This window comes from Charadrius vociferus, unplaced genomic scaffold (genome assembly GCF_000708025.1).
Source record: "Charadrius vociferus isolate BGI_N301 unplaced genomic scaffold, ASM70802v2 scaffold111, whole genome shotgun sequence".
Lineage (NCBI taxonomy): Eukaryota > Metazoa > Chordata > Aves > Charadriiformes > Charadriidae > Charadrius > Charadrius vociferus.
In genome coordinates, this window is record NW_009647046.1 from 5,333,581 (window position 1) to 5,346,562 (window position 12,982).

At 40.0% G+C, this 12,982-nt stretch overlaps 1 protein-coding gene across 1 annotated transcript in view; it reads right to left on the reverse strand.

The window, feature by feature from the left end:
* The window catches only part of SPTBN5 (spectrin, beta, non-erythrocytic 5), a gene marked incomplete at its 5' end in the record, with an annotated part of 90,096 nt that overhangs the window by 6,640 nt on the left and 70,474 nt on the right, over positions 1–12,982 (reverse strand). The window contains 12 exons of the mRNA XM_009895729.1: positions 1–96; positions 980–1,156; positions 2,132–2,321; positions 3,799–4,016; positions 4,550–4,705; positions 5,838–6,032; positions 6,774–6,978; positions 7,562–7,758; positions 8,133–8,345; positions 11,179–11,365; positions 11,534–11,790; positions 12,510–12,647. The exon at positions 1–96 is cut by the window's left edge and continues 1 nt beyond it. Of these exons, the coding sequence (XP_009894031.1) occupies positions 1–96; positions 980–1,156; positions 2,132–2,321; positions 3,799–4,016; positions 4,550–4,705; positions 5,838–6,032; positions 6,774–6,978; positions 7,562–7,758; positions 8,133–8,345; positions 11,179–11,365; positions 11,534–11,790; positions 12,510–12,647 (2,229 nt within the window). The remainder of the gene's footprint in view (positions 97–979; positions 1,157–2,131; positions 2,322–3,798; positions 4,017–4,549; positions 4,706–5,837; positions 6,033–6,773; positions 6,979–7,561; positions 7,759–8,132; positions 8,346–11,178; positions 11,366–11,533; positions 11,791–12,509; positions 12,648–12,982) is intronic.

Below are 12,982 nucleotides of genomic sequence, written 5' to 3' on the forward strand. Positions count from 1 at the left end.
CCTGCTGAGCTGAGCAAATTTCTCTTCCTGAGCTGCAAGCATCTTCTCAAAATCATGGTGTTTCTTCAGCAATTCCTCTACTTCAGACACTGAATCCTAAATGGAAATATTATCAGACACAGAAGTCCAAAATCAAGTCCATCAGAAGAGATTATGCCTAAGATTTTCAGATTTACCCATTCTATTTAGCCAAATGATGATTCTGAATTTTTTGTAATCGAATGTCTAAACCCCCAGTAGTGTGTGAAAAAATTTTAATTTGCACTTAAAGAAAAAAAGGTTTGTAGCTTGCAGTCTGTCTGCTGTACATGAAATAACAACCTTCCTTTTTTCTGTGAAGCCATGTGGTACCATGGCTTCCAACTATAACTGTTTACATACAGATTAGGTACTTGGATTCCAGCTTGTGCTAGACACAGAGTTTATTCCTGCCTACAACACATGCATCTTGAACCTCTGTCTTGGTCTCTGCTTAGTTGTCAATACCTGAGTTTATGACATTGTTTTCCCATCTTATAAACTATCAGAAGACAGTCAATAACAAGAAAATAACAAAACTATGGATGCTGGTGTTTAAATAGGAATTTACAAGCTGGCTATCAAGCCTTCTGTGCAAAACATTCTACTGCCCAACACAAGGTGGGGGAAAACCCTTTTTCCTTTCAAAACAGGCTCTCAGCATGACAGTGAAGGTTGAACGTTCTGCAAGTTATCTTATTGTGTGAAAAAATGATCTGGAATTCTTCCCAGTCTTCTACCACCCCCTGGAAGCCACCATCTCCTGGAGCCCACCATCATGTAAAATGGAGCAACTGCCCTGGGCTCCCTTCTGTAAGAGGACAGAGCTCCTGCCCTTTGTTATCTCAAGGGTGCATTACTGTTTAGATTGTGATTAACTTCAGGCCTAAGCTGATACCTGCTCCAAGCACTCTGTATACACTAAGAGACATTTCCATAGCATTGCACTGTTGTTACTCACCCCATAGCTAGGATCTGAAAGAAAGCTCTCCTTGGCAGCCAGCCATGCTTCTGCTTGTTCTAGCTCTCTGCGGAGCAATTGAATTTCCCAGTTTTCTTCATATAACTCTTTCCTCATGTCCCAGCTCTCCTTTACCTTCTTCATCAGCTCTGACAGCTCTAACAGTTTTTCTTCAATCTAGAAAAATAACATTTGCAATGCCAGGAGTTGAAAAATCCAATCAGATTTTTACATGACAGCCAATTAGCATTTAATCTGTCCTCATGGTCCAGAAGATGACCTCTAGATAACTTTGTGGTGTTAACATAGTTTAGAAAGGATGTCTGAGTCCTCATTTTTCTTACTTGAATCCATTTAGACTATAGCTTATAATTATATGTATATTCCACATACTGTATGTCCAATATTCTGCTACATGCTTTGCTGTGATGAAACTTTATACCCAGGTAATTTGTATTATACAAGTAGTGAGAACCAGAAGATTAAAAAAATACATCCATTTATGGCAACGCAACAATGGACAGCCTTACACTGTAGGAAGTTCTCTAATTCTTTCTGCAACAGACGTATTGTAATCTTGCACAAATTCTGAAGATGTTTTTGATGGTGTGATCTCTGGATCTACTGACAGTATCAAGACAAACTTAGGACCACCGCAAAGGTCAAAGTCTAAAGGTACATAGATAATAGGATCACAGATATTTAAACATTCTTGCTCCTTTGGCTCTATAACATTTCTGAAGAACTAGATATATTCTGGTGTACTCAGGGACATCACTCCATCCTATAGTTGATTGCATTGTGATATATCTTATCCTAGGTCTTGTGCAGTCAAATGCTAAAATCTCATTTATGTGGCACATCTTTTCTGTGGAATAGCAATACCTCCCTACTCCTCCGCCCTGAGCAGTAATCAATCCAGGGACTATTCTTTTACGGTCAGCTTCAAAATCAGTTTTTAGAGGAGTAAGAACTTTAAAAGGCATTTTCTTTTTCTACATGTCACATGAATTCTGCAGCTTTTAATAGTAGAGGAAGAACCTGATTGTCCTGTTTAGTTCTGTTTGAAAGAGAAACAAAGCTGCAACTCCTGCCTATTTAATGCCTTCTTTGTTCACTCTTGTTTGTAAAATATTTAACTCATCAACACACCTCCACAGACATGAAATGTCCATTCTTCAACAGGTCACCTCCTGCCCGCTGCATTTCTTCATATTTTAGCCACTGCTTCTCTATCTCACGCTTGTATTCCTCATGACGCTTGATAAGCAGTTCAGCTCCCAGGACATCATTTGCCAGTTCCTCAGATATCACTAGTGCATGCATCTCATTTGCCCAAGCCCTACAGAACAGAGTCAAAAGAATAAAACCAGAAGGATTCTGCATCTGTTGGATACTCAGGAATGCACATATCTCATGTCCAAGGACACATCCATACAGACTTCTATTTGCTCACGAAATATATGAGTATACAAATACATTGAAGAAGTTTCACTCATGCATCTGTGGATTTTTATAACCTGATGTAACATTCCCAGTGCTGTTTCTATACATAGAAAGGCAGCTGGAGCATCTATACAGACTGAAGTATTGTGCATTCAAATCCTCATAAAGAACCGTAACCGCAAGTGCCTAGGCTGCACACATTCGCAGTACCTTTACAAATGGTACAGGGACACAGAGGCTTTCAGATGCCCATCTAATCAACATGCATGAAAGTACTTCATATGCATACAGAGCACTCATGCAAAGAAGCATATTGATAGGTACTTTTTAAAGAAAATTTTCTACTGCATGAGCCTCAACTGGCATAAATGAATGCATCTTGATTTACCTGAGCTCAGGATCTATCCCCTAGCATAGTAAATGTCCAATAGTCAGTGGTAACCACTTCATTGGCTTTGTATTTCTACTCCTGTCATGGATTAACTCTTTCATTAACTACACTGCACTAAAAATGTCCGTATTCCATCAAAAATTTACCAATTTTGATGAAAATGACATTAAAATGATAAAATATAATATTTTAATGTTAGTCTGCCACTTTGGGTATAGCATATTTCCATTATTTATTTCAAATTCTATATTAGAACTCTGCTTAGAGATACTTTGGCATGATTGATTTGAACAAAATGAGACGCTTAGCTCAATGTATTTTTTTAAAAAAGTATACTTTGTAGATGATTTAAACATTCAGCATTTTGTTCTAGTTCAGATTAAAAAAGGAAAACAAAATCACGGAATTTCTCAGCAATTGAATTCTTACAAAAAACTGACCCCTAATAAGAATAGACAGAAGAGTGTGTGGATATGGCCAATGACATTAAATACATGTGTGTGAAACACTTTTAGCACTTGAGCAAGTGCTAACCTATTCTAGAAGGTTATCGTTAATGTAGTTGTTTTGGCTCTGAGAAAAACGGGCACTGGTGTCTGTACAGGTGTACCAATTACTTGACTATCTAGCACAGACTCACCCATCTTCCAACAGAATCAACAGTATTTTCAATTGGAATTGTGAGACTACCAAATCTACCTAGAGCGACTGAATTCTCCAAGAATGTCTAGGAAGTAGCCTAAAAATGTGTGTTTGTCATGCACACTGTGCTTAAGTTGAGTGGCATGGTCACCTCTGATGTATGGTAAATTCTGTGAAGTGCTGCTGCGAAGATGCCATGTATTTATTCAATGAGATTTGCACGGAAGCTGCAGAGCATCTGGGACAGGAGTCAAATAACTGGCAGGTGTAATTTAGAAAATCCTACATGGGAAAGACAAGAAAGAAGGCCCACTGCCAAACTCAAGGGGCCAACACATACATCAGCTCCCTGCAGTCATTGAAGTAGAGCTGGACTTGTTCTGCCTGGTTCAGTCTTGCCTTCCTCTCCAGAAACTTCTTGTCCAGGTTTTCCCAGCACTCATCCACATCTGTGAGTCTCTCCATAATGTTTTCCTTGACTTGAGGGTATGTGCGGCTGAGGTGCCAAGCCTCTCCCCGAATCCGTTCCAGCTCTTTCATGATGGCTCCTAGATCTCTCTGGAATAGAGACAGAATGGATTGTTATAACAAGTTACTGCTTACATCTATCAAAAGCAGATTTTAAAGATGGTTCATATATTTTCTAGCTGCTGGCTGCACAGAGGCTGGAAATATGACTCTGTCAAGGCTTTTCCTCTCAGTTTCCTCCTAATGCCTTTTAATATTCATCGTCAAACATCAAAAAAGCTTCTTTAGATGTGACACACTGATTATTTTGATAAGCATGGAGCTGAAGACTCTTGTAGTTCAAATGACACCTTTGTAATTGTAATAACAATTTGGAATAGATTTTAAAAGACAAGCTCATCCTTAGAAGCAAAAGCATTGATGATATAATACCACAATGTCAAAAATAGGAGGAAAAGGCCTCCTTCTGTGAACAGCAAAGAATATTTCAGGGTGCAATAAATTTGTCTTTTGTTGGCCTGCAAACAAGGTACTTGAGAGGTTTTCAAATCTAGCATCAGTCTCCCCTTTTTTTTTTTGCCATTTATGCTTTTCTGCCACTGCTTCATGACGGATCCCCTTACCTCTACTCCCTCAAGCTGGCTGAGAAGTGTCTGTACACCTGGAAGATCGTATCCATAATCTTCTATATCCACCACTGCCTCTTTCTCCTGCATCCAACCCTTTACTTCATCCACATCATGATCGTACTGGTGCACTTGCCGGGCTGCCCTTAGATTCTGGAATGAAGAAACAATTTAATGGTAATACTATATATCATGTCTGCAGCACAAAAAAAGGGCAACCCCAATACGTCCTAATGCAGTACAGACTGAACACGAGCAGGAGTGAAACACCTTCCCAACTAAGTCACCTGAAAGTGAGGTGTTCAAGCTAACCTAATTTCCCTAAGTTCTCTTTGTCAATGGAAAGAATCAGATTTGGAATGGAAAGAATTACTCCAGAGAGTAATTTATCCCTACGTGAAACGAATGATCAAGATGAAAAGCATGAATAGCCCTTTAAAGGTAGCTCTCTCAACCACAGAAAGTGTCCTAAAAAACTTGTTTGGAACAGAGGCCTACACTGCACACAGTGAAAATAAGAGGAGTTAAGTGAAAATTAGCTTTTCTGAAATGAAAGGATTAAAAAATGTTCTAATATTATTTTACATTCAAACTACATATTAACAATTATCATGCATTTACTACTGCTAACAGACAATAGTGGGCTTGAGCTACTTCATAAGCAAAATGTGTATGTGACGGTAGTGAAAAAGATTTGAGGACATCTGATATTTTACATTCTGCTTAAAGCAAACAAAAATGTTGAGATCTGTGTGTCCTCTCTGCTTTTCCAAACACATCTGTGACTGCAGTTTCACGAGAATGGATGAGCTGATTTAACAGCTAACTGCTGCCAAAAGGTAGGGGGTTTGGCTCTGTGTCCTCTATCACCTTCTCTCCCATACCTCTTCAAGTAACTAACTCAGCAAAAAAGTCTGGAGCATTTTCAGCTTATTTAATAAGCTGAAGAAGTTCAATAAAGAGCCCAAGGAGTGCCAGATCCAGCCTCCTGTTAGTGGTGGTAAACCATTAGATTGGCTTAGTTTTTCAAGAAACCAGAGCTAGCAGTGAATTAAGGAAAACAGAATTACTCCAGGCTGATAAATATCTTTCAAGTATAAGCCTTTCTAGGAGCAGTAGGGTAAGCAGTGGCTATAAAGGGAAATGGAAAAGAAAGAATAGAACAGAATATATCCACTGCTCTTATAAACCTTGTGTTTCAACATGAGCAATGCACTGGTTTGGGAAAGAAAGGACATGGGAAACTGCAGGGAATTCAATTCCCCATTTTTCATGTATTTCCTACCTCTGTCCTTGCCTGGATGGCATGGCATAGTTTCTCCCACGTCTCATTGATTTGCTTTGTTCTCTTCTGGATAACGTCCATCTTGCCGTGGCCCTCCTTCTCTAGTTTAGATGCTAACTCATTTAAGGAGACAATTTTGGAATGTCCCAGAGGTTTCACCTCATTTACAAAATCTTTAAACTTTTTCTCCAGCACCTGTGGGATAAATGGGGACAGACTTAGATATAAGAATTTCTGCCTACCTCTATGAGAGAGGCAGAAGGAATCACTTTCTCTGTACTGTATAATGCAAAAGCTATGTATTGCAGCCTACAAGTGCAAATCACTTGATAAACCCAGATGATATGAAGTCAGAAGAAGGCATCCATTGTCTTGATCATTTAACATCTTACATCACAGAGAAAAATCACCCACGTCCTGACAAACAGACGCTGCCCAGATCAAAAGCTAAGAAACATAACCTGTTAGGCTGTCCACATATGCAGCAGTTGTTGAGGAGTGAACGCTATGAATTGTACCTCTCTGCACTGTATGCCCTGAGCAGAAATTTATCCTTGAAATCAGCAGCTAGAGGTGTGAACACTGCATCCCAGTGTTTTCCACTGAAAATGTTACAAGACCATGGCCTTGCTCATGTCAAATATTTTAGGCCCAGTCAAATTTATAATCAGGTCCAGCAGTGAAGCGTGCTGACCTCATCTTATCCCCCAAAAAGCTATCTTTCTGATGCACCTACTTTTTCTGTTGGAAGATGCTACCTCAGAGAGCCCTGTGTAAGCAGACAGAAACCAGTCTGAGTTCCTGCTGCAGAGAGAACTGGTTTGCTTAGTTTTTGTCACTGCAACATGCTTCACTGTCAGCAGCTACACAAAAATTGCAGCAAATATATTTCTGCTTTGCCACACAATACGTACAATACCTTTTATTTTCTTTTACCTCAACATCATCTAAGTCCTGCCCATAGTCATCTGACTCTGCTACAGACTGTTTACTGGAAAGCCATGCGTCCACCAGCTGGAATTCTCTTTCAAACTGATAGAGCTGGAATTGTTCTTGCAGGCGTTTTCTCTGTGTGTCAGCCTTCTGTAGGAGAGACTGATAGTCTGCTAGGATCCCCTGGAGCTTTGAAAGTATGGCTGGACTGCAAAGAACAAGAATCAGAAGGTATGTCTTCGTTTTACTGTTCTTTTTGAACATTCTGACAGGTTGAATTTGCAACACCTTCAAAATACAGAAGAAACCAGATGACATCACAGAGTGAGATACACCAAGCCGTTAAAACCAGCTAGTTCAGGAAATTAAAGTATTTCATATGAGTGGCTGCTCTTTTCACTTCCTTCTCCCCAGATAGAAAAGCAAACTGGTAATGAAAAACAGTGAATTGTCAAGAACGTCAGTTTCCTTTCCCAAGCCCAGTGCTTTTTGAAGCTTTATGGTAAATGAGAACTAGCTGATAGTTCCTGGGAATAGACAATGGACAAAGACGCTGATCTGTATTAATTGGCCTGTTGTTAAAAAACAACAGTCATGAAAATATTAAAACAATCACCAAACTTTTGGGGGGCTGAGTGTGTGCGATGGTGGTGAAGGAGGGATTGATGTTCCCTGAAATCATATTTCTGAACAAGCCATCAAACAGCCACTGAAGGTTGAACTTTTCCATATTTGCCTTCTCTAGGCATCTCTGTTAGACCTGGAACAGAAGTCTATTTTCACTTTCCTACCTCTCTGGGCTGTCTTTGTTTATTAAGCTGGCACCTGTCTCCTGTACTTTCTCGATCCGGGGCCTGAAACCATCCATGTCCAGCTTGGTAGCTTCAAGCTTACGGAGTAAAGCTTGTGTGGATTCTTCATTCTTCCCATAATCAGAGGTCTCCAGAATGAAGCTCCTCTCTGCCAGCCATGCCTCCACCTCCAGTAGCTGTATAAAATACAGGGATGAGCATGAACACAGCTGTGATTTAGGTCAAGACAAAGAAAACTGGAAAGCAGTGGTGCCCAGAGACACATAAGTGAAAACAGAAAGCAGCTCAGGTGCCTTCCTGTAATGCAATCTAGCAGACACCGTTCAAAAAAATGTGTACCCAGAACCTGGAATTAAGGTTACATGTTTATCCCTCACTTCAGTTACTTGGAAAAAAACCTGTTATTTCTCCACTGCATCCATGTTTACCAGATATGAAAAATCAGGAGAATATGAATTCTGCTCCTATCTCAGCACTTGCATCCATTCAACAATATAGGTATTGGTTCTTTTAAACAAAGACAGACCAATCTCTCATGAACCATCCTTACCTCATTCAGGAACAGATGAGCCTCATATGACTGCATGAGCCGCTGTCTCCTCTCTTGAGCCTCTGCCTTCAAGGTTTCTACAGAAGTCTCAAGCTCCTTCAGATGCTCCGTAATCTTGCGAGAGGCTGAATGGCCTCCCCTTACCAGTTTCTGCCCTGTACTGAGCACTGCTTTGGTCAAAGCATCCCGACTGCTTATCTCATTCTCCAAATTCTGGAAAGAGTAAAGAGTAAAATGACAGATCAAAAATAAAAGCTATGGAGATTTTTATACCAGATAACGTAGTCACGTAGTTCCATTATAAATCACTTTTATGTACACAAAGATGGATCAGAGGTGCAAAGTCTGAGTGCATGCTCAAAGTGGAGTGGAGGATTTTTTTGGCGTGAAGGAGTGATTATAGAAATCAAATATAGACCTGAAGTTTGGACCTTGGTGTGTATTCACCTCGGAGTGTGGAGGCAAGAGGTTCTAACCACAAACCTCTTATCTGAGGATTCCACTGAAATATACCCACTTCCACCCTTATTACACAGTGTTTCTTGCATTAAAATGAGTCTAGGAGAGAAGAAAACTACTTGAGCCAGTTCTCAAAGACTTGAAATTAATTTTTGAAGACTGGTAGATTTTAAAACCATGTGCATACCTCCATATACCCCCTAGTATAATATTTGCCTGGATGGGCAAGGACCATGCCGTCAATTTGTCTGTGGTCGGATATGCATTCCATGGCCAACTACGCCTGAACACCTTGAGCATAAACCCACCCCACCATTTTACAATTGTTCTGTTTATTTTCATAGCTGTGAAACAGGCAGTTTCAGAGTCAGGCTGCAGTGCAGTGTTGATGTAGAAGAGACACCCTCTGTGAGGAGAGGTGCTGCTTTTTCAACTTAAGTATCAGACTTGGCTGGAAAAGAGCTCCGATTCTAATCTTGCCTTTAACTTCCCCCTATTAATTTCAAGACAGCCACTATGTTGTTGAAACATGACACCGTATCTGACCCGAGCAGAATGGAATCCAGTGGCAAAGATTATAAAACATCTTGTACTGTGTATTAATAATAAGCTAGCAGCATGAAGAAGAAGTTTGCAGTTGAACATTTAGGAACATGTATTCACAGTACTTCATTTATAACAACAGGAACTAAAAGAAAAAAAAAAAGGGAGGGGGGGAGTAAAGGGAAACTCTGTTCCAAGCCAAACAGCTGTGCATATGTATATCATATTTGTATGTAAATGCAGTTTTGCAAGACAGTATTTTTTTTTTTTTTAGATTGATACATTTGGCACACAATCTGTTCTGTCGTAATGAACCAAGGACTGAATTTTGCAAATCTGGCTTATTAAGACAAACAATAAATGGTGGAACTACTAGTATATTCAATTCTTGACTGTTATGTTATCTCTGACATTTGTTTGCCTGTAAGCCAACATTTAAAAGAGGTGTAGAGATTCTCTTTGAGAATTCAAAGCTTATATTTTAATCCTACTTCCAGGAGAATAAGAAGCAAAATGGCAGGAAGAATTGGCATTTTATCATGCACTGGTATTATGGTCTGTATCTCCCATTCTCACAGTTTGTTGAAATATTTTGAGATGTGGCCAATTAACACAAAGATAATTGTAGCCTAAAGCAGTATCTCCACTGTTGCTTCAGTTATTCCAAATATTTTCTCAGATTAATTCAGCTCAAACATTCTTTTCGTCTGCGAACCTAATTACTTCCTTACCATGTCAATCAGCTCATAATTTCTAGGAGTAGTTGCACACATAACAACATTTATACTCTTAATCATGATGAAACAAGCTTTTTGTTCTTACTGTCTAATCTCAAAGTCACCAACTGCACCTTGCTTAAATACAGAATTTTTACAAATATGAGAATTAGACTGAATATTAAGAAGGTGCAAACCATTCAGAGTATACCCATGGGTCTTACTCAGCAATATTCTGGAAGATGCATTTAAAAATATTTTACCATTCTTCATTAAATTGTGAGTACACCTAGGGTAAATAAACTTTTTAAGAGACTTCATCCCTGTCTTAGTATGTTACCTGTAGCAATCTTGATGTTTTACCCTGGGAACATTTCAAATTTTTTGTAAGTTCAGATTTTTATTTGTAGACATGCAAATTGCACCAAATGCTTGGGCTTAGTCTCTCTATTTATATGTATATGTATCACATACACTCCCCATACACTTTATAAGATATTCTGTCTTTCCCAGCCCTGTTGCAGATTGCACAGACTTCCCCCAGAAGCACTTGACTTGGCACTTAAATGGGCTGTCACTTGCTAGTATTAAAAACCAAAGCATTAAATACCAATAGGTGCTGGAAACTTTTAGCAGGATTTTTTTTTTCCCCACCTCACGTTTGCAAAGAGACAGTGCTCCTTATTAAAAAAATGATTAGGAAGGCAGCTGCTGTTTTATTGGTATTTGAGATGACAGTCGTCCAGGCACTGCTTTCTCTGATGGCCCATCTGAACCTTGTGAAAAAATTCAGCAGCTACCTTGAAAGCTACTGCTGGAATGAAGGTCAGCCAAGGGTCATCATAATATCCTGTTAACTCCCTCCCTCCAGAGTAGAAAGAGTTTTGGGGAAAGACGTTTTCCTGGGAGCTCATCCTGAGACATCTGAGCAGTAAGCTTGCTTCAATGTTTCAAAGCATATTTGTTAGGACATCTGTCACCCAAAGAAGCTATGACAGGACGCACAAGAGTTTGTAAAATCTATTTTGTATTGCAAAGGCCAGGTTTTGAAGTTAGTTCACAGAAAGAGCCAATGTGTCCACAGAAGGGCATATGGTGTGGTACCTACACCACCGCAATGATATGCAGCATCAAATCCCACATGTTACCAAGTCATGGTCATATCCTTCAAAAAACTGTCGTTATTATCAGACAAGGATAAGAGTAATCCCTGTCATCTTGAATCCTGTCAGCCAAAGCACAGCAGATTAAGTTTGCCAGAGGCAAATTGAATTTCATGTTCTCTCTCTGATTCTAAAAAACTGATAATGGTTTTCACGTGACATTACCTGGTGCTTTTCTTGTAGACTCTGAACAGTTGCCAGGGATTGGCCATAATCCCTGGAGGAAGCCATGGGAAGCTTCTCATGAACCCAGGCCAACTCCTCATCAACATCTCGGAAGAACTGGTACTGAAGTATGCTTGCCTCCAGACTCCCACGTCTCTCCTGTAGAGGATCACGTAGACTTTTGTATCTGTAGGTATAAAGGGAACCCAGTGAGGACTGCAGATTAATAAGGAATGAGTGAAAAATGTGTTTTCCAGAATGATGTAGGGAAGGAAAGAAAAAAAAATATGAAGGGAAGAAAAAGGCTGATAAAAATAAGAAAAGATGGTAGGACATAGCCCAGGCACTCGCACACCTCTGCACCAGTTGATCCACTCTCTCTTCTAGTTCATCAGCAAGGAAATGCTTCTCCTTCTGGAATTGCTGAGCTGTGACCACAAGCTCTTGTAGCCGGTCCCTATGGCCAGCAATATCTTCCTCCAGTTCCTCTTGTTTCTTCAGATGACTGTTCAAAACCACCAGATCATTGTTGCTATATGGTGCTTTCAACTCATTTTCCACATCTTCCAACCATTTCTCCATATCCTCTACGCTTCGCTGAAAATGAAGGCCCTTAGGACAAGCAGGAAGAAAAGGTCATTTAAACCTTTAGGACAGACAATATGATATAAAAATCTCGGCCAGTTTCAGCAAGAATTACACACAAACACAGAGAAGCTTCCCAGCACTCAGTGAACTTTTGATGGTGGTCCAAATGAAGAAGACAATTCAGTGAGAGTGATTGCAAGAACAAATGCAGAGAGCATCAAGAGCTAATCTTACTTGTGTTGCACAAATGCAAATGATGGACACAGTACCTTAAAAAGAAGCCATTTAAAGGGAGAGGTCTATTTTATACCCAGAGAGTGTTTGATAGCCAATGCAAAACTCAGTCAAGAGAAGTCATGTGCCTGGAGCTAGAAGAATGAAAAGCAGCTGTGGGTTTCTTTCTCAGTGTGTTGGAGAAAAGATGCCATTGATACAGATGCAGAGAATTGACATGTACGAGTGAACACATTTACCCCTAGTATCCCCCTCTAGAATGCCGATTTAAAACAGCAGCAGAAAGCCGAAGTGAACACAGCCTACAAATCCCTTTCCCTCCATAGGCATCTCCAGTTCTCCCATTGATTCCATTCAATCAGTCCGCACTAGTTTCTTTGCTCTAATGGTCTTGAAGATTCAGGTCTGATTATATCAAGCGACATACTCATAGATGAGACGTGTAGCAAGGCAGACATGTTGTCTCTGGAAACGACACCAAAACCCAACTACTGGCATCTCTGTATTACCTTGTAAGCATCCTGCAGCTTGGCCCGTTTATCCTGGCAACTTGCTAGCAGTTCCTCCCACAGCTCTTCCATTTCTTGTAGTCTGGACTGAATGGCTTCAGGGGCATAGTGCCTCTCACGGAGCATCTTCTCCCCTTCCTATAGCAGAGAGAACAGTCAAAGTTTTCTTACTTTGCTGAATGTACCAGAATATATCACTTTTGCCTCCATAAACAAAGTCTACCGGCACTTTTATGTAAAGGGCCGGCTGCAGCCATCACTTCCTGACATAAGAGACAGAGGCCACAGAGACAAAGAAAAAACAGATGAAGGCAAAATGCTTATTGAAACTAGGGCAGAGATTGATTTTCCTGTTTTTCTGGCCTCTGAAATGATTTGCAATGCTAGAAGGCAATATTAGAAGACAAAGGATAAAGAGAATCTTCATTACGCAACACCTACATAAACCTACATTGCCTAAAAGCTGGCAGAGA